This window comes from Sparus aurata, chromosome 12, assembly GCF_900880675.1.
Source record: "Sparus aurata chromosome 12, fSpaAur1.1, whole genome shotgun sequence".
NCBI classification, from domain to species: domain Eukaryota; kingdom Metazoa; phylum Chordata; class Actinopteri; order Spariformes; family Sparidae; genus Sparus; species Sparus aurata.
In genome coordinates, this window is record NC_044198.1 from 24775122 (window position 1) to 24794506 (window position 19385).

A 19385-nucleotide genomic window follows, 5' to 3' on the forward strand; every position below is an offset into this window, starting at 1 on the left:
CTGCTGCGAAAAAAAATAAAAATCACCAGGCGGTGTTGAATTCAAGTGACAAGCTGAGGCTGCGAGAGGTCCCGTGAAGGCCATCAGTGCACCACCGTCCATCAATCACCAATATATCGCCGCGTGAACGAGCAGATACTACAGTCTGACTATCAGTGTGGAAATGGAGTTCACCGAGTCTTACACTGCTGCGAAATGAATCGTATTTTACTATGTTGAACTGCGCTTCATAACTGCGTTTGTCTGTTTGTCTTCCGCCACATCTCCTTTATCACACTTCGAAGCAAGAACAAACACGAAAAGGAAATTAATTTTGCGGCTGCATTACAGCGCGCGCTCATTTATAACCGTCGGCATTGTACAGTCTGTAAGTATCGGGGCCCCCCCTCGGAAGACGTGCGCGTATTTAAATCAGCGTCTGTTTGGTTTTCCGCATGTGCAGACTGCACACACAGCATTGGTATGCACATATGTTTGCAGGCATTCTTCCCCCTCGGAGCCTCTGAATGTGTGATTTAGCGCGAGTGTTATCAGGTTTGGCTCATCACGCCGTGCACTCTCGCGGCACGCCGTCGAGGATGAATTGTAATTGGCTGAGGGATAAAAACCATAAAGGAGAGTGGCTCACAAATTGTATTTGTTTTCCCGCTGAATTCTATTAAGCAGCAAGCTTGTTTTAATTACTCTTACTCTTGGTTCCAAGCAGATGGCGTCTTAAATAGAGCACTGCGCCCAACTTAATCAATGCGGTATATTAATAAATAAACACACGCCACATAAAAGAGTCGCAGAATGTGGAGGGATAATAATGAATGCTGAGTGTAATTGCAAGTCTCTATCTGACACAAAACTCATTCTGCCTCAGTTTGCCCGACCGACCTTAAATATCTCAGTGTCAGGCGGCTGTAATATTCTTTTCTGTGTTTGGGGGGAAAAGCATTTTGAAAAAATAAGACGGTGATTATAATCAGCATATTTGCGCGAAAGAAATGAAGAACGCCAAAATAAACAGTTCCAAGTGGTGAAATATGGATTAAATGAAAGTTTGTAATCAATGACTGTGTAGAACTTGGAGGAGAAATCAAGTACTTCATATTTTTCCAGACACAAATGAGTTCATAATCCCTGTTTCATGACACTAGAATGGGCGTCCCATCCAAAGAGTAGAGAGGTGTCAATCACAACCATTGACAGTATGAACTAAAATGACAACTAAGCATCCAACAAATTAATCAACCAACAAATCAACCAAAAAGCTGGGAGACATGTGTCATTAGGTTGCATTTTTAATCCACAAAATGATCTCAGAATGACATCAATTTGGTATTTTAACCTTAATTCGCTGTTCTGTTCTGTTATTGTACCATAATTACATACAAGTGTACACATGCTGTTATTCTGTCCATGTTTGTTACTACCAAGAGGTGAAACAATGTCAAGATGGTCCCGCCCCCTCTACTCTACTTACTAGTTATGGGAGAGACGTGTTCATTCTAACAAATACAGGTTTGAGCTGTCAGGGGTCTGAGGTGTGAAACGTTTGGGGGGCTTGAGCGGTTGTTGTGCCTGATATCACGTCAGCAGCAGCAGCAGCAGCATTTTCTGTGTGAGACTGTTGGCTGCATGTAATTTTAGACTACTCTGGCATAAGGGGAAGGGATGAGGTGCCTTTTTGGGGTCTAATCGAATACATGGAACATGATCTCTGGCTTTGCAGGAGCTGAGAGAAACAGCAAAAACCTAAAGTCGCGCACGGCGTACGTGAATTTTCTGAACTTCAATTCATTTGCTATGCATGCTGTTTTTAATCGGTGATGTATTACCACCAAAAAGCCATAAAACGTGTTATTTTACTTATCTTTAATCCAGCATGTGAAGAAAATCACTGATTAGACTGAAGTCAGGAGCTTTGAAAACAGTTTTCATGCTGTCTGCTAATCCTTCTACTTCTATCCTGTAAACTATCAACCATTTCTGTCACCTCTTCATCTTTATATACATGCGTTCACTGCAGGAATATCCAAGACTGTCCTCCCCAAGAACAATTACAGCATTGGTTGATTCAGCAAGAAACCCAAAACAACGTCTGGTAATGTTCAAGTCTCCGGTAATTATCACTGGGAGCAAAGGAGGAAGTCAGGTGACGTTAAGACAAAAACTGAAAAAATGACATAACAGAGAAGACCAATGTTAAAGTTTATGCACACAGAGTTTTACTAAAAATAAAGTTTTTGAACAACTCATGTTAGCAGTAGCTTGTTCCGCTCGCCGCCGTCCTGCCAGTGGAGAAGTGTCGATCTCAGAATGTGACGTAACCTGGAGGACAGTTAAGGTGGAACGCTCCTAAAGCTTAGTTCCATATAAATGCAGGATAATTCGTTGTTTTGTCGTTAGCGAAAAACAATATTGACCTTGAAGTTGAAAAAGGAGCCTCATATAATAAACAATACTAAAATAAAAAGCTGGAAAAGTCACAGTGAGATATCGTGTGGATAGTTGTTGCTGGAAGACAAGTAGTTCCACCTTAACTGTCCTCCAGGTTACGTCGCATCCGGAGATCGACTACTTCTCGGCTGCCATGATGGTGGCTAGCAGAACAAGTTACTGCTAATGTGAGTTGTTCAAAAACCTTCTTTTTAGTAAACTCTGTGTACACAAACAATGTTCTCAATGCTCGTGTTCATGTGTAGAGACCCTGGTGATACTACGAGCAAAGTTTCATGTTGTGTCGAGCCTTCTTAGTGTTTTAAAAATAGAGATTTTGATGCTATCGTAAAAGTGCCCGTAGCACTCCCATTGAAATTTAGTTTGACCCAAAAACGAGAATACGGTAAATCTTAAAAGTGCCTCTTTTGTTGTAATTATGCTTTTACACGAAGGTTTGACTCATATACATTCACAAAAAAAGCCTTGGTTGCAATTTGGCGAGTCTTGATTCTACCTAGAAGGGACCACAATCTATTTTTAACCTCAACCACATAATTATTTGAGAACAAGACGAACAAAATGATTATTTCTAAAGTATATTATATCTAAGAATGTGGCATTAAAATATCTAAAAATGAGTTTTGTACTAATTAATTATCCTAGATGTTTCCAACAATGATAAAACCCGGAGAAATCCCCAAGTTTACTCCAGAAGGTCTGACTCTGCTACTCTCTGCAATTTCTTTTTTGTTTTGGTATGATGGATTAATTAAAGGGACCTGTTAGAGATTTTTCAGTTGTAGAAAATAATGTGCAATATTTATATCATCAATATGAGAAACTTCATAATACTTTCTTACTCTTAATAAGAAAAGTGGATCTGCTTGCAACACATTTGCTCCTCTATTCTCCACCAGAACAAGAGGTGTGAATTAGTACCTGTGCAATGAATATGTAGTGTGAGAAAAGACTTGCAGTTAGAGGACATGAAGTGTTAAAACACGCCACACAGAAGTCACAGTTCGTTAATTTATTGGTTTTGGAGTCACGGTGCATTTTCCATTCTGGTTGAAAGCAACAAATGCCAAATGTCTTTTTTCATTTGTTTTCAACAGACAGTTGTGTAAGTTACAGTGTAAGAGAGTGTCGGTTGCGGCCTGTAGTGCATTAAGCAGTAAACAGTGAACATACACTCTGACACAGGTCATGTTTTAATGCAGGGCTGTGTGATTTAAACGCCTACTGCTTCAGTAATGTCTTCAGCCCTCGTCTGCTTTCACATCTGCAGGCTGCTTAACAACAGCGGGGGATACGCTGTTACACTTTTTCTGCTTTTTTTTTTTTTTGGTGATTGACACATCTGGGTGATGCCATCTAATACGACGCAGACACGCCGCCCCCATCTGATCCGCCGCCGCTCGCTCTCTCCAAAATGTTCCACAGCCGATGTGAACAGAAGCCGGCAGGTTCTCGAGCTCCTGCGTCTCGTTTAAACTCTTTAAATTGTCAGCAGTCGGTCGCAGCGTCGTCTTCTTCTTCTTCGTCTTGAGGAGCGGCTTTCGGCTGCATTGCCTCACCTTATTAATTGCTCACATACTTACCTGTAAAACTATGCATGTAACTGGAGGATACCATTAGATGGCGCTCCTTATCTTGACCCTGTCACGACTCCACACTGCCCCCACTGGTCACGCCGGTATTGCATCTTGCACAACCATCGCTCCAAACTGATGCAGGATACGACAACCACACATGCTAACAAGTTGTTAAAAGCAATTATAGAGAGACTGACATTGTTTTAACCCTTAACCGATAACGGATATAGATATTTTAAAATATTTGTTTTTGTGATATTTATCCTCCCTTTTTTTGTCAGGGAAACAAATGAATCCTCTCTATAAAAGAAAAACTGAACTGAATCAGTTCAGCCCTTCATTACACTTATCTCCAACGAGCACAAATTCAATCCTACAGACTCATAGAATGAAAAACGCGCTTTTTTTAGAAAGTAACTCTTTATCCTCCTAACTTTTTTCATTGTAGTCAAACAAAAACTCTTTGTGTAACATAAATGAATGTCATAAAGTGTAAATCTCAAAGCAATAGAATATATAAGACACCATCAGGTTGCTGTGATGCCCTCCTGTTTGCTCTTCTGGCCCGTTTTGCTCCAGATTCTCCACAAACGTGTCACGTTGGGTTGACCGGCGCTATCTCTTCATGCCCTCTTGCAGCAGATTAACAATGGCCACCGACATTGGTGAATGCCACCTTTATTTACTTGCCGATAAGCTAATGTCAGTCAACCACGTGCACATCGGCTGATACCGATGTGAGGCTGATAAATGAGTGCATCCTCAGTATTTACTCCCCTCACACTCGACTATCTGATCAGGGAGGATCCATCGCTTCCTCAACTTCGAATTGACAATTTCACGATGTTTCCTAGTTCAAATTATGTTGTGCTGGTGAGATAATGCTTGAAGTGTAATCTATAACTATCTCTCTCTCACCTTGAGCTACTGCAGCCTTTACGTTAATCTGACAGAATTCGATTCAGAATTATGACGTGTTGAAAGTGAAGTGCTGTGACCCTCACATAAAAGTGACGAGGCTGTTTATTGTGACACAGGATGAATTTGCTGGAAATGGATTTATAAAAAATGCTTCATAGGACTTTTTAGTAAACATTTTCTAGGTTTACATGTTTTAAAGCTGAAAAACACATAAGTTCCTCTTGACCCCCTCTGTTTTAGCTCCTGTCTCTTTAAGGACCCCCCCTCCTCCCGAATACCCAGTTTCCTCTGATTGGTCAGCTCACGCACGCCTGACCCAGCACCACTGACAAAAAACAGAGCAGCCGTGCTACGTCAATTCTTACGTGCCAACTAGGCTACAATTATGCAAATACAGGACGTGTGTGATGTCGCAGAGTCGCAGAACTAAAGGCGAGACTACTGACGAGGCGTTCGAGGAGCTGTGTTTTCTGTGGGAGAGAGGAGCTTCTGTTGGTGCAAACTCTCTTTTGATTATCGAGATGTTTTACATGCAAAGGACGCACACAGGACTAAACCGTAACAGACAAACACGCATTATAAAACATCTCCAGCGAAGAATATGAGCTTCATAACCGTCTGTCAAAACAACCATAATTAGAGCGATAATTAATGCATTAAAGGATGTTATGCAACATTTATAAACGCAATTCTTCAAACCTGGAGCACAACAGTTGACAACAACCAACAACAATGGGAGCTGACAGAGGTAAAGTTATGTATATGGAGCACTCATGCAAATAAGAGTGCAGAGCTTAATTCCACAAACGCGTCGCAACATCGACTCCAATTATTGCGGCGCAGAAAGACGTCTTGAAAGGCGGCGGCGAGTCGGAAAGCACGCGCGCCGCGATTGCGTCGACTGTTCTCGGTGACTGCTACCAGCGCTGATAGAAACCGCCAATTTCCGACAGATTCAGCGAAAATGTCAAGTGACTCTTTCAGGCAGTACGTCAGCAAATAATCTTTAAGCAGGAGGGGGATAAACTACATACACTCGTGACCTTTTGAGGCTCGGAAAACCATGAAACCCCGAGAATAAGACAATAATTAGGATAAAACATGAACTTTGCAAAATGACATCCACTTAATAAACGACTTATTTTCATTTGCCTCTTTACCTCTTCAACTATAAATCCTCTTTATCACGCTCCCCTGGAACCGCACGCAGGAAATCTAACTGCAGGGATTTGAAACTCACTCCTCAGATTTTGTTGTTATCTCTCCAGTTTCAAATAATTAACTCGCAGCCTTCCTATCGCACGCAGACATCCTGGGAAGGAAAAAATAAATAAAATCCTATTACAGTACACAGTTTACAAAAATGTGTTTATCTCCCTCGGTGCAGCGTGCGTCGGGACATTTGTACATGTATGCAAATGATACGAATCAGTCATTGCGTTTCTGGAACGGTTTCGAATGCCAGGAAAGAAAAAGACTGCATTAGGTGAATGACAATCAACAGCAAACCCAGGGGGACTTAAAATAGTCGGGAACAAGCGCATTAATTCGAACATGTTCAAGTAACTCCGCCGCTGACCCTTAATGGAGTGTTTTGGTTTAATGCCGTGATGAATTAGGCAAATTAGTGTAGCCCTCCCACACAGATTGACACAATACGGACCTTTTTTAAAGATACAGCGCGGCTCCGTACTCATTTAAATGCCAGCTGACAACTCCACGTCTCTTCGCCACTTTCTTCTATATTACATTCTCCAGCGGGAGGGACTTTGTTATCGATCCTTAGACGGACAGAAACAGGAAATGCCTCTAACTGTCAATTCTAATTTAAGATATTACTCGGCAGACCGCTCCCAATTTCTGAATTTCTTTTCATGGAGCAAAAAACAGGCCGAGAAGTACTTCAGCGACAATCATGTGTGATTGTCGCGGCTCGTTTTTTCGCTGCCGTTACTGTGTGAGCGGCAGCAGCAGGTGGTAAATGGAAGCTTTGAGGGGGGTTCTGATGAGTGTGTCGTTGTTCTGTGATTTTATTTGTCGGTTTTCTATCAGTCCAGGTTTTCTTAGCGCCAAAACTTGATATTGGACTTCTGATTTTACTTTTTTTTTCTTTGTTTTTTTATGTGCTCGATGTTTGCTTAAAATAGGTGTGGAGAAATGTGTAAAGGTTTGCGCAAAGGGGTTGTTGTTCATGCGTGTGTGTATGTGTGTGTGTGTGTGTGTGTGTGTGTGGAGGGTGGAACAGGATGTCATTCTCATCAAGATTTCTCCCCCCTCTGAGACTGAAATCATTTCTAGCCCGAACAGGTTGCCGCGGGTCCTCATAATCTCCGCTGTTTGTTTGATGTTGTCATCGGTTTAGCCCGAGGCTGTCCCAGTCACAGACTCTTTAAATCCCTTTCTCGCCAGTGATTGAAGGCTGTGGTTGTCGCCGGGTGACTGTGATCACTTTCTTGAATATCAATCGAGCGGTTCATAATGCTGTAGATGTATCAGACGCCTATCGTCTAACCCTTCCGGCAGCACTCCCGCTGTGACATGTGACGGATCCAGAAGTTGATCTAAGACTAAAATCTGTTTATTCCCTTTTTGTATTATTCTATTTTTTTGTTAGCTGCTTCACTTGGTGGACTTAAATTAGTAGTTTGGGACAATGCAAAAAAAAAAAAAAAAAAGTAGGGGATAATGTATAGGTCTGATTCGTCCTGAAGGGACTTATTTTCCCAATAGTGACCGCCGTTCTATACATTATCCCGCTTATTACACCGTTACTTGCCAACACGAAGAAAAACTTGACACAGTGTGTATTTTTACAATGTATTTGTTACCGTTCATAGTGTTTTTCAGCGGAGAAATATAGTTCGCCAAACCGACGCCGTTTCACTTCTCCCTCTTCGCTGCTTTCCTCTCTTTTTCTTTTCTTGACCGGTGACGACAACTCAGCCTTTTGCCAAGAGTTGAAATCACCGTATTTTTCCAAAAATGTTAAAGTTAATGTGAAACTCATCCATACTAGTGGCCTAGGAGTACGTTTTGTCCGATATGAAGTAGACTACAAAAGTGACCGGACTACTTGTGGAGCAAAGATTTCAGAGCGCCGAGTGCTACAAAATACGTGAATCAGAGGTAAAAAGGCCACTTTCCTTGACGACGGTCAAATATGCTTAGCAGCGGTCAATTATACCAAAATAATTGACCGCCGAATGTTGTGAAGCCCCATACAAGTGAATGGAGCATTCTACAGCATTAAAAAGGGCTGTGTTATAAACCGTGATAATATACACATTGTATTTTTGAGAGGAAGTACATTTTTCAGAGGTGAATTTACGAGCACTTGGCTCTGCAGGTTCTTGTGATATTAAACAGTCTCCTCCTGTAAGTTTTAGCGGTTGATTCACAAAAACAACTCCTCCCGTTGATCTTCCTGTCAGCTCCGTCTGGTTTTTATTTTCCTACCCCTCGCCTGCACTCTCGCAATGACGCCGTCTCTTTTAATGCAACAATAGCGGGGAATTATATTGACGGCAGTTGTCACCACGCAAAGTAGCGTAAACTTTTCATATAGTTTGACTTCCCCTTTATTCCTCTCCATACACACAGTATGCTCTGTACTGATCGTCTGATGCCACCTTGCGCTTCCAACTCTGAAAGTGTCTCAAGCGGTGTGATATAAAGAAAAATCTACAAAATGTCTCTCCCAGAAGTTTAAGTGGCCCCTGTCAACATCCCTGCACTTCATGTCTGAGTCATTATCGCTTCAGCTGTCCACACAGCGTCTGGGAAGGTGTAACGTGAACTCAGCCTCCTATAGGCTCCAAGAACTCGGGACTGGATGTCCACAATTGGGCATAAGAGCTTTAAGCATAGCGAATGATGATTCATGTAACTGCTAAATGGGCCGCAATTGCACCTCTTAAAGCTCTTTGAAAATGTGCCTCTCATTCTCCCTTTTCACCGGGGTTAACCACCATCCTGTGATGACCTGACAAACCACTGTACGTCCTGTGCCACAGCTTCCTCAGTTGATCATCTGTGTGTGAACGTTTCATATATTTTCCTGATAGACTAGCTGACAGATTGTTACTTGGAGTCCCCATACAGCTGTAAGTGCGGGGAGTTTTGCATGAGAATTAGAAAGAGGCCAAAAGCGTACAAAAATTTTTGTTATATTCATTTTACACCATTTTACAAGTCTTCTAACACGTATGTTTGTAAGCTTAGCTTGAACAATTGGAAACAGCTAGACTGCGTTGTCCAAACATAAGACAATACAGTAGGCTTCACCCACCAGCACCTCTAAAGCTAGCGCTAATTAGCACATTATTATGTATGTGTCTTGCTTTCATCTGTACGTAAATTAATGCTAGGTGGAGAAAGTTCACAGATGCAGCTAGGCTAATTTGTTAGTACCTGTTTCCAGCCTTCATTCTCAGCTAAGCTAACCATCCTCTGGCTTTAGCTTCGTATTTAGCATAATGACATGAGAATGATATCATTAACTGTATTAAAGTTAAAAGAAAAATTTAAAACATATCCACAGATTAGCTGGGGAGGACACTAGCGTGGGGACACTTTCAAGGCTTTAAAAGCGATAGCTAAGTGGGCTAAGCAATAATAACAGCGTTGGTAGCAGTCACTGAATAAAGTCATTAACTTAGATCTTAATCAGTGAACAATACACTGTACAAATTGCATTAAAAGGTGCATTAGCATCCTGCTAACATTGAAAATGCTAAGAAAATGCGAGTTACACCATGGCGAGGAGTAAGATACCTCTAGCACCTCTAAAGCTAGCTAGCTAACATAAATATGTTTTAAAAAGTGCTAGTTTTATGGGGAGTTATCCTGTGTGGAGTAAGCTCCTGGGCACAACCAGGCTAGCTTTTTTCCCGTTTCCAATCTCAATGCTAAGCTAAGCTAAGCTAACTGTACCCTGGCTCCATATTTAGCCTTTTTACATGGATATCAATCTTTTCCAGCAAAGAAAGCAAATTAGCATTTTTTCCAAAAATGTCCTAACCTTCCGATAGTAAATAAAGCTGTAAAACACAAACACTTGCCACTCAGTATTAAAGCTTAAAGAAAACAAAGAGTAAAACAAGATCAGTGCTCCTCTGTTGCGGTAAACAATGCCGATGCTCAATAAACAATGCTGCTCTTATCAAATACTCTCATCCTAACCTAAGTACAGAGGTATCAGGGCGGAGCAGTGGAGGCTGTTGCTTGGGTAGAGGTCTGATTTGTCTGCAGCGAGTACACTAAAGGTCGTACAGATATGTATGCAGCATGATCCCTCACACACCGGTTCCTTATCACTGCTGGTGCTCCTCTCTCGCTCGTCCGACATCTCATTCGTCCAGCAAATTAGATGTAAAAATGAGAAATTACTGTGCCTGCAGGGATTGTTGTCTCTCTCTCCCTCTCTCTCTGCAATGCATTCTGCAACACTACTGAGAAATTATTCATATAAAAGGGCAGAAGGCAATAAGATTGTGAATTGCATCACCTCCGATGCAGGTGAGGTGAGGAGGCGAACCTCATTTAGCCTCCCTAAACTCTGCCCCCGCTGCTGAAAGACAGCTCCGTCACAGAGCACTAACTCCCATAATGCCACCATGAAAAGTTAATGTGTTGTTTATCACTTATATTTGTTTTCCCATTGTTCAACTGTTTCCATCGACCGCTAAAGATCCATAATTCCGGGCTTTCTGCCACCTCAGTATATTTTCACAAAAAGCTAAACTCCCATACTTATTTTTTGTTACTTCACCGTCGCACTGATTTGGCATTTTATGTCCGTTTATGGACGATGTTATGTCATTTGATGGGTTGCTCAGGAAGTCTTTGCACCGCAGCAGCTTGTTACTGGAGCATATTTGATCGGACATCTTACAACACACACGTTGAGAACCACAGTAATCCAGAAAATTGGGAAAAATCATGCACTTAGTGATGCGATAATGGATTGAAACTGGTTTGCATGATTCAGCCAACTAGTTGGGTTTCTTTCCAAGTATGTGACGTGTTCTAACCAGAGTACAGAATAGAATAGTCTTTATTGTCATTGTACAGGAGAGTACAATGAAACTGAGGATTAAATTGAGTGGCAATTGAGTATTGCCACCACCGTTTGGATTATAAAAGGATGACCACACCGCTAACTGCAATAAGACTTTCCTCTGAGCTGTGAGGCGGCTGTGTTTATGTTAGAAGAACGTGGTTGTCACGATGTGTCCGGGCTAATTTCAGCGAGACAAAGCCCCCGAGGGGCAATATCAGAGCAACGTCCACGCCTATATGGGCATGATATGCAAATGAAGGTGTCCTTGGAAGGCCTTTTTTTTTCTTTTTTTTTTACAGGAGCCTGAAGTGTTGCAGGACCGGCCTCTCAAAAGAGGTTAGTGCCGTGGCTTTTAGCCCCCGACGGCGCTGGGCCATCTCTGTTTTCGCACGCAGATACAGAAGCGTACAAAATCTGGCTTTTGGTTTCCGAACAAATCACACGAAAGACGCAATGCAATAAATTTGCATCTCGGATTGGTCGCAGGCTGTCATCATCTCGCAAATCAGAGAAATAACGTCAAATACGTTGTGAAGGAAACTGACAGTAATTGCTACCTGTGTTATGTCACCTTCGGCAACAATATTTCAAGTGCCATCTTTTTCGTACCACATGCAGCTCAGTTTAAAGAGCAGGCTGGGTGGATGGAGGGCAGACAGGGTGTAGGACTCGCTAAAAATCATCCCCTGACCTTAACCAAGTGATTTGAGTCCCTAAACTGAGTGTTAGAAACCTCTTCATCATGCTTCAGCTGCCACACGCAGACACTGAGCTGCCAGAACTGACAAAAAAACAGATGAAACACGTTGCCAGGGAACATTTTTGCTGATGTGTTCTGCAACAACATTGTGCAACTCGGGAGCAATATGTCTTTGTTAACTCGATTTGCAAAAAAAAAAAAAAAAAAAAAAAGAAAGAAAAGAAAACATGACTCAGGTGGCATTACATTTCGCTTTCCCTCCTAACGAATTTGTTGTTGCAAATTATGAAAATAATTCCCCGGTGACAGGGCTGTTAACACAACAACCAGAACTGCCGTTCCATACAAATCACTCCTAAACAATACCAGACGTTGCCTACAGCTATGTGCTGTAGTCGCATTTCAGTTTGTTTTTTCTCCAGCATGTAACGCAGCTACAAATAACACGTTTCTGCGCCTGTACGATCGAGACAAACGGACGTCGCGGCCGATAACGCTTCAGGCCTCCGCCAAAAGAATACCCTGCAGTATTTTTCTTTGTGTATTTCAAATCTGTAAGGCGTAGTGTTTGAGGGAAGTACCTCCATCCGGCACAAGAAAGAGCCCTTTGTGTGCACTGTACTGTGCTCACACTGAGTCTGCATCCTGACTTGTATGGAGCCTCCACAGCGGCTGTGCGGTCCCTCGGACAGGATTGCAGACGGTGGCTGTGGGCGGGCGGCGGGCAAGACGGTGAAACTGTGGAAGTCTGTGCAGAGAAACGCAGCTTTAAGTGATTTGCTCCACCTCGCTGTATACGTGCACAGCCTGCATCCCACATACACCACCTTTAAACAGCTCCGCCACACTTAGACTTCTCTCCTCACTCCGTTACTTGTTTAATTGTTTGACGGCTTATGGCAGACGAACTGAATGCACATAATAAAACAGTAATAAACCTGGATGGAAACTGGAGCAGCTAGTAATTAAAACATTAACAAATGTACTTTTGAACTCGCTGAGAGGGGGTACGGGAAGCCAGATGTTCAGTCTGCCCCGAGGCTCCTTTTCAGGATTGGGGGAACCGCAATTAAACAAACTCATCTCCTCGCTTCGGTTCACACGATGGTCATAATCCATTGATAGGCCTGATAGCTGCAAACTTTGTGCAATGAAAATAATAATAAGCTTGCTTGGTAATGAAATAACATGCCTCTAAAGAAGGTTTTGTCAGGCAGAAGTTGAACCACTGAAGAAAAACAAAACAGGCTGCTGTCGACAGCGCTGCCACCAGACTATCTGCTAGCCTGACCGGCAGTGGCAGCACCGCTAGCCGGCGCGATAAAGATAGAGTGGATGGGAGCTGACAAGCGGAGACTGCTGGACGTATTTTGCCCACCAGTGCCAATCAGAACTGAGTCGTGCCACGGCGACTTTTCAATGTGGAGTGTCAGTCGGTGTCAGGTTGGGTTGCCCCCACGAGCAGAGGGTCTGCAGTCAGATGTGATAACAAGGGGACTCAGCATTCGTCAAAAGATGTGTGTTGTGTTCAGAAAAGCCAAAGCTAACAGCGCTAAGACTGCTGGTTCCCATCAGAACTGTAATTCCGGGTCAGATTACATATATGTCAATATTAAAGTGATATTCCGGTGTAAATTTAATCCATGGTCTAACACACCGTGAAACTGTGTTAGACTCCCTCTCGAGAGATCAAGTTAGCAGACCGCTAATTTTTTTAGCGAGTTTTATCAACCTCAGAAACGACCGCACGACAACAATACACTGCAGTAAATGGATCCAAATATAAACCGCCACCAAAAAGCCACAAATAATGCTCAAAACAGCACCAAACTTCAGCAACAATACAAATAGGGTCTCAGCACATCAGCTTCCAGGTCGGGGAAGTCCCGACGTGACGATTACCGAGTGCGGTTAGAAATGCTAAATTCCGTTCTTTTCCCTGTCCGCTCTCGATAATAACTGTTATAAACTGGCAGGTAAGACACATATGAACTTTGATTGCTTTTCCATGGAGTCATAATCATACATTTTCATCCATGAGCTGCGGAACTCTACTGCACTCGGTAATCGACTCGTCGGGACTTCCCGTCAACAGGAAGCTGCTGCAGAAGAGTGGTAAATTTAGTCAGCTTTTCAGTAGAAATCCAGCTAAGCTAGCGGAGGTTAGATGCCCCGGACTATGTGCTGAGACCCTATTTGTACTGTTGCTGAAGTTTGGTGCTGTTCTGAGCATTATTTGTGGCTTTTTGGTGGCGGTTTATATTTGGATCCATTTACTGCAGTGTATTGTTGTCGTGCGGTCGTTTCTGAGGTTGATAAAACTCCGTAAATTAGCAGTCTGCTAACTTGATCTCTCGAGAGGGAGTCTAACACAGTTTCACAGTGTGTTAGACCATGGATTAAACTTACACTGGAATATCCCTTTAAAGGTGCAATCTGTAACAGATCTGGTGGGGCAGCAACACCGAATGGAGGCAAACTTTGCTTTATGTCTGCAGGATGTGTGCTAACATGCTAACCATCAACTTTTGAGGTGACAGGATGGGAAACATGTGTTTATCTAAGAGTCTTATTAAATCATTCATTCACTCATAATAACTTCATGAAGGTATCGGCGCAAAATGAAACGCAGAACTCTTTTATCAAATCTCTTTCAAGTTTTTCACCGACGGTCCCAAGTTTCTACCGTGTGAGGCTCCGAAGCAACTTGTGATCCTTTCATTCATTAATTTTTTTTTTTTTAATCTTTGAAATAAAGTGCACACCGTTGAGACCACTTATTAACAGGAAGTAATAATCGTATGGTTATTGCAGCAGCACAACGCTCGAGAGCTCGATTCATAATAAAATGGGCAATTTCACCTAAATCCCCCCTCGGGGTAAACTGGTAAACTAAGGGGGGATTTGATGCGAGGGGTACGAGCGCCGCGATGGTGTGTTATCAGTTGAGTAATTTGCTCTTGTATAAACATGAATTACTGTTATCTAAGTGCCCCCTGACAGCCGATTGGCTCCTCATTAGGCCTCTGTGAAATGAGATTAGCAACGAGCCTCTAAATTATGATCCAATCCCAGAACACATAATCTCTCACACATATATCCCCCCTCTGTCTCTTTCCCGGGTCTATTTCTGTCTCCTCTCTTTTCTTTTTTTTTTTTTTTTTTTTTTTTTACCTTGTTGCCTCGTCTCCCTTTTTTGTTTTTTTTACCCCCCCCACCCCTGGCTGCCGTTTCCTCGTTCTCCATGTTCTCCACGTTCTCCCCTCACTTGACCTTTCTCCTCCTCCTCCTCCTCTTCCTCACTCTCTTACTCCTCGCAGAGTGCAACTGCAGCGGGAGGTCAGACGACTGCCTGTTCGACGCCGAGCAGTACCGGAGCACCGGCAGTGGGGGGCGCTGTGTGAGCTGCAGAGACAACACAGACGGGCCGCACTGTGAGCGCTGCAGAGAGAACCACTACAGGAGATCTGCAGAGGAGCCCTGCCTGCCCTGCAGCTGCAATATTAATGGTGAGCCGCCGATGCAAAAAAAAACACCCTTAATTGTTTTGATAATAACTTAAAAAAAAAAACACTAATTATAATCCGTGCCAATACCATTACTCACTACTTTTGTTTTTGTTTTTTTTCCCCTGCCGTGAGAAAATGTAATTATGGTTAAACTGGATTCCCGCGTTGGCGCAATAACGCACCATAAGCAAGATTTCACTTGAGAAAAAAGGATTAATTGTTGCAAATTTCACGGCCAAAAATGTTTTTTAAATCATTAATAAGCGCTTCATTAATATTTAGTCTTCCACGCTATCCGAGCGCCAAACCTCGCCTGAAGAGCAGAATCTTCCTCTGATTCATAATTTACGTCCCGTGTCTCGCGGATCTCATCGGATCCGCCTTCGCCCTCGGCGGCCCATCACAGCCGTTGAAGAAATCAATGACCAGTTGACTCGTTACCAACCGCTACACCTCGTGTCTTCATCCATCACGGTCTCATTTTTTGGGCTGAGGGACGTTTGAATAATTCGAGGGCCCCTCCTAATTGCACCATCGTCCGGTTGGAGAGGGAGAACCAAGAGAAAGAACTGAACAAATACATCCCCCCCCCCCGTATGTGTGGAGGTGGTTGCACAGAGGTGTCGGAGTCCATTGTATTGATAAAAGGTTATAGCAGACTCCATCAGGCTTACTTTCCCCTCACGTCCACACTGCCCCAGCTGCTCTTTTTTCTCCATTAACTAAAGCTACAGTATGTCAGGTACAGTGCGGTTGCGAGGTTACACAGCAGCTCCTCAGCCTCATCTCTGTTCTTTCTGAACAGGAATTCAATAACAGCCATCATTAAAGCCGTACTGACCATTTCAGTGCATTTCACCAATAACCTTTCTGGATTCTGACGTCTTTTTTCCCTCTCCCCCGACCTGTTTCCCCTCTGTCCTCGCTCTGTCTCTGCACCCTTTACATTCCCTTCTCATTTATCTTTTTCTTCCCTCGCCCCGTCTGTCTGACGTCCCTCACAGGTTCGGCGAGTCTGCAGTGCGATGTGGAGGGAAGGTGCGCGTGTCGAGTCGGCGTGACGGGCCTGAAGTGTGACACGTGTCTGCCCGGATACCACTCGCTCGGCCCCGGCGGCTGCAGGTGAGCAGCACACGCGGCCATCAGCGCCGATGCGCAGACATTTTTCGAGGCACAAGAAGCACAAAAACAAAGAGAATATTAAAAGGATTACCAAACAATCTCAGGGCGGAGAGGTTAAAAGAAATAAACAGGTGACACAGACACAGACTTAATAAATCTTCCCTGTTTTGCAGCTTTACCATCTAACGCTCCCCGAGCCTGAATTTATCAACCTACAAAGCTGCCGTAAACCAGAGGATTCTCATTTCTCCATGTGACACCGCTGTGAATTAGTGACCTCCTTATCAGCGGGCGCCACATTGTGCCAAATACAGTATCAAACCGCTAACAACCGGCGCAACACGCAAGCCAACCCAGAGCGCTGTAACAAATATTTCAATCAAACCCGGAGCAGTTATTTCATCTCTGACAGTCCTGCGTGGTCGCCGTCTGCCGCCTCTTTTGCTCTTTGCACGTGTATCTGCTCAACTGTTTCATCAATATTATTATCGCCTCAGTGAAATTATAGTCAGTTTTCTGTGTTATCAGACGAGACAGTCGGCAGGTGTTGATGTTTATCGCAATCATGCTTCATGCTGCAGCATCGAATGTTTAAAGCGATATTCATGTTACTTTTGGAAAGCCTTGGACGACATACTGTGTGTTTTTAAATCTTGCTAGTACACGGCACATGTCTGATATTTAGCGGGATAGAGTGATGCAGGGATGAACGCACTTTTGTAGGTTAACCCAGATCTGATCATCGCCCTGGTTCCGATCGGATTCTTCAATGGGATTTTGGATTATTGCTGCAATATAAGATCTGTAGCAATTTTATGAGGCTTGCCTGTTCGTTAAGCAAAATCATCTTGACCACTTACGGTAGATGCAGTTTCGACTTCACCTTCACTTCCACTGAGCTCTCAGCTACACACACACTTTATTTTGATCAAGCTACAAATTGAAAAGTTAGCGTCAGAAAGGTTTGTAACTCACGTCGGCCGTTAGAAACAGATTAGTGAGCAGACTAACGTAATTATCTTTAATGTACTTTAACGCCACCCTCTGTAATCTCATTTAAACACTTATGAGCAAACAACAAGAGTAAATCTCTTGTGTTTGTGTTGACCACAGAACTCATTTCAGGCATTTAACCAAAAACCCATGAAAAAAAAAATCCTTGGACCTCAAGACGAGGGGAACCAGAAGTGCAAAATTAACATCTAACTTGTTTCAGGACTCATTCCTGTAGCGCTCTGTCCACCCATTGTTGACATTTTCATCATAACCATATCTTATATCGTGTAGCTACACAGTAAAACACTGCTATTTACATTTTATACACCAACAGTGGTTGACTGGCTGTGTACGCTGTGAGAGGGGTTTTGTTTTTCTGTTGAATAAAGAGAATTATTACCCAACTTTGCCGTGATTTTTGCTTTTACAGCCCGCAACTTTGAACATGTACTCGAACACTTTGCTGCTAAAAAACTACGTATTTTCCTCAAGAGTTGGTGGAGAGAGAAAAAATGGGTAAATTATAAGGCGAACATTCAAGACGACCTCTCAACGTGACCCCGCACGAATGCTAATGTTGCACGTCTGGTGGTTGTGTGTGTTGGAGGACTGTTTTTTTTCTTCACAGATCCAATGTTAGAGCCCAAACCCTAAATGTTCAATGTAATTAGACCATACAGCAAAAACCCAGTCTCCTGATGACCCATGCCCAGAAAATGGAGAGTGAGGAGAATCACAAGTTTTGCTAAATCGTTGCTATGAGCTCCCTCCTGCTGCACGCGGTCGGTGTCTTGGTTGGTTGGTCAGTCAGCCAGCCGTCCAGACCAAGAGCAAAAAAAAAAAAAAAAAACAGACCTGCTGTTTGAAGATCCCTCAGAACCGAGCCAGGGAACACGCGGTCTCCTCCATCTGTTACCATGGTGACAGGATCCAGCCTTCACTGCCTTCAGAAACTCACAGAACACAGAACTTACTGTAAGCTTCTGCTGCAGCCGACCCTCCCCGAAGGAGAAAACTTCTCTGCCGTCCTCCAAAGACCGTCGAGTGAATAATGCTCGATGTCTCCTTTCGGGAAGGTCGGCGTACCTTTTTTTTCCAAAATATAATCCCGCTTTTAATCTGCTTTTCATCGACTCAGATATCCTTAATCCATTGTTTACTTGTCAAAAACTATTTATCAGAATGTTTTTTTCTTCATTTACAGAATTGAATTACTGAGCAGAAGTAAAATAATACCTCCATTGTATTTAAAGAGTGATTGTTGCTGATCCCTGATTGGTAAAAAGCTCTCAGGATATCTAATGGATCGGCTGATTTGCGCTTGTTGTCTGTTATTTGAGGTGGAGCCCGCCCCTACCAACAAAAACCTAACACATCTATGGAAATATTTTCCCGGCGTCGCTCTGTTTTTTGATCATTTCAGTATTCTACAAGAGTGAGCTCAGAGGGTCATCATTTATTTCAAGATAGCCGGAGTTGCTTTCATGCCTCAGATATGAGGCCGGTCTCACCTCTGAGGCTTCTGCACACTGCGCCCTTTGTTGCAGCCTGAAGATGCGCTGACCTGCTGCATACATTCTGATGATGAAAAGCCCGGCCCAACTTTCCCTGACCCCACAGCGCTCTCTTACTAAGTATGCGGCGCGTGCGAAGCCGGCAAGTAGATGTATATGATGGTGCGTGTGTGTGTGTGCGTGTGTGTGTGTGTGTGTGTGTGTGTGTGTGTGTGAGAAGCATGTTGCAGTATTTATATTCATAAGAAGTCCAGCTCCCCCTGACCTCCTCTACATGCCAAGGGAATGCTAAGTTGTGACGCTGCTGAATAGCATATCAATGACTGTTTGGTGTTATTCCTACCACCTAACTGTGGACACTGTGACAACAGACGTGGACTCACTGTTAAACACAACTATGGACGTTCAGTTTAGCTTATAAAAAAAGGAGTTTTAAAATGTATTCTTGTGAGCAAAGCTGCTAGAAATCTGTATTTTTGTCTCAGCAGCGAATCAGCTCGTAGTGACAAATCCGGCCTCTTCTTCCAGCAGCAACGAGCA

At 43.2% G+C, this 19385-nt stretch overlaps 1 protein-coding gene across 1 annotated transcript in view; it reads left to right on the forward strand.

The window, feature by feature from the left end:
- Positions 1-19385, forward strand: part of lamc3 (laminin, gamma 3) — a 124892-nt gene that overhangs the window by 36114 nt on the left and 69393 nt on the right. Inside the window, exons 5-6 of the mRNA XM_030436552.1 lie at positions 15025-15213; positions 16218-16335. Of these exons, the coding sequence (XP_030292412.1) occupies positions 15025-15213; positions 16218-16335 (307 nt within the window). The remainder of the gene's footprint in view (positions 1-15024; positions 15214-16217; positions 16336-19385) is intronic.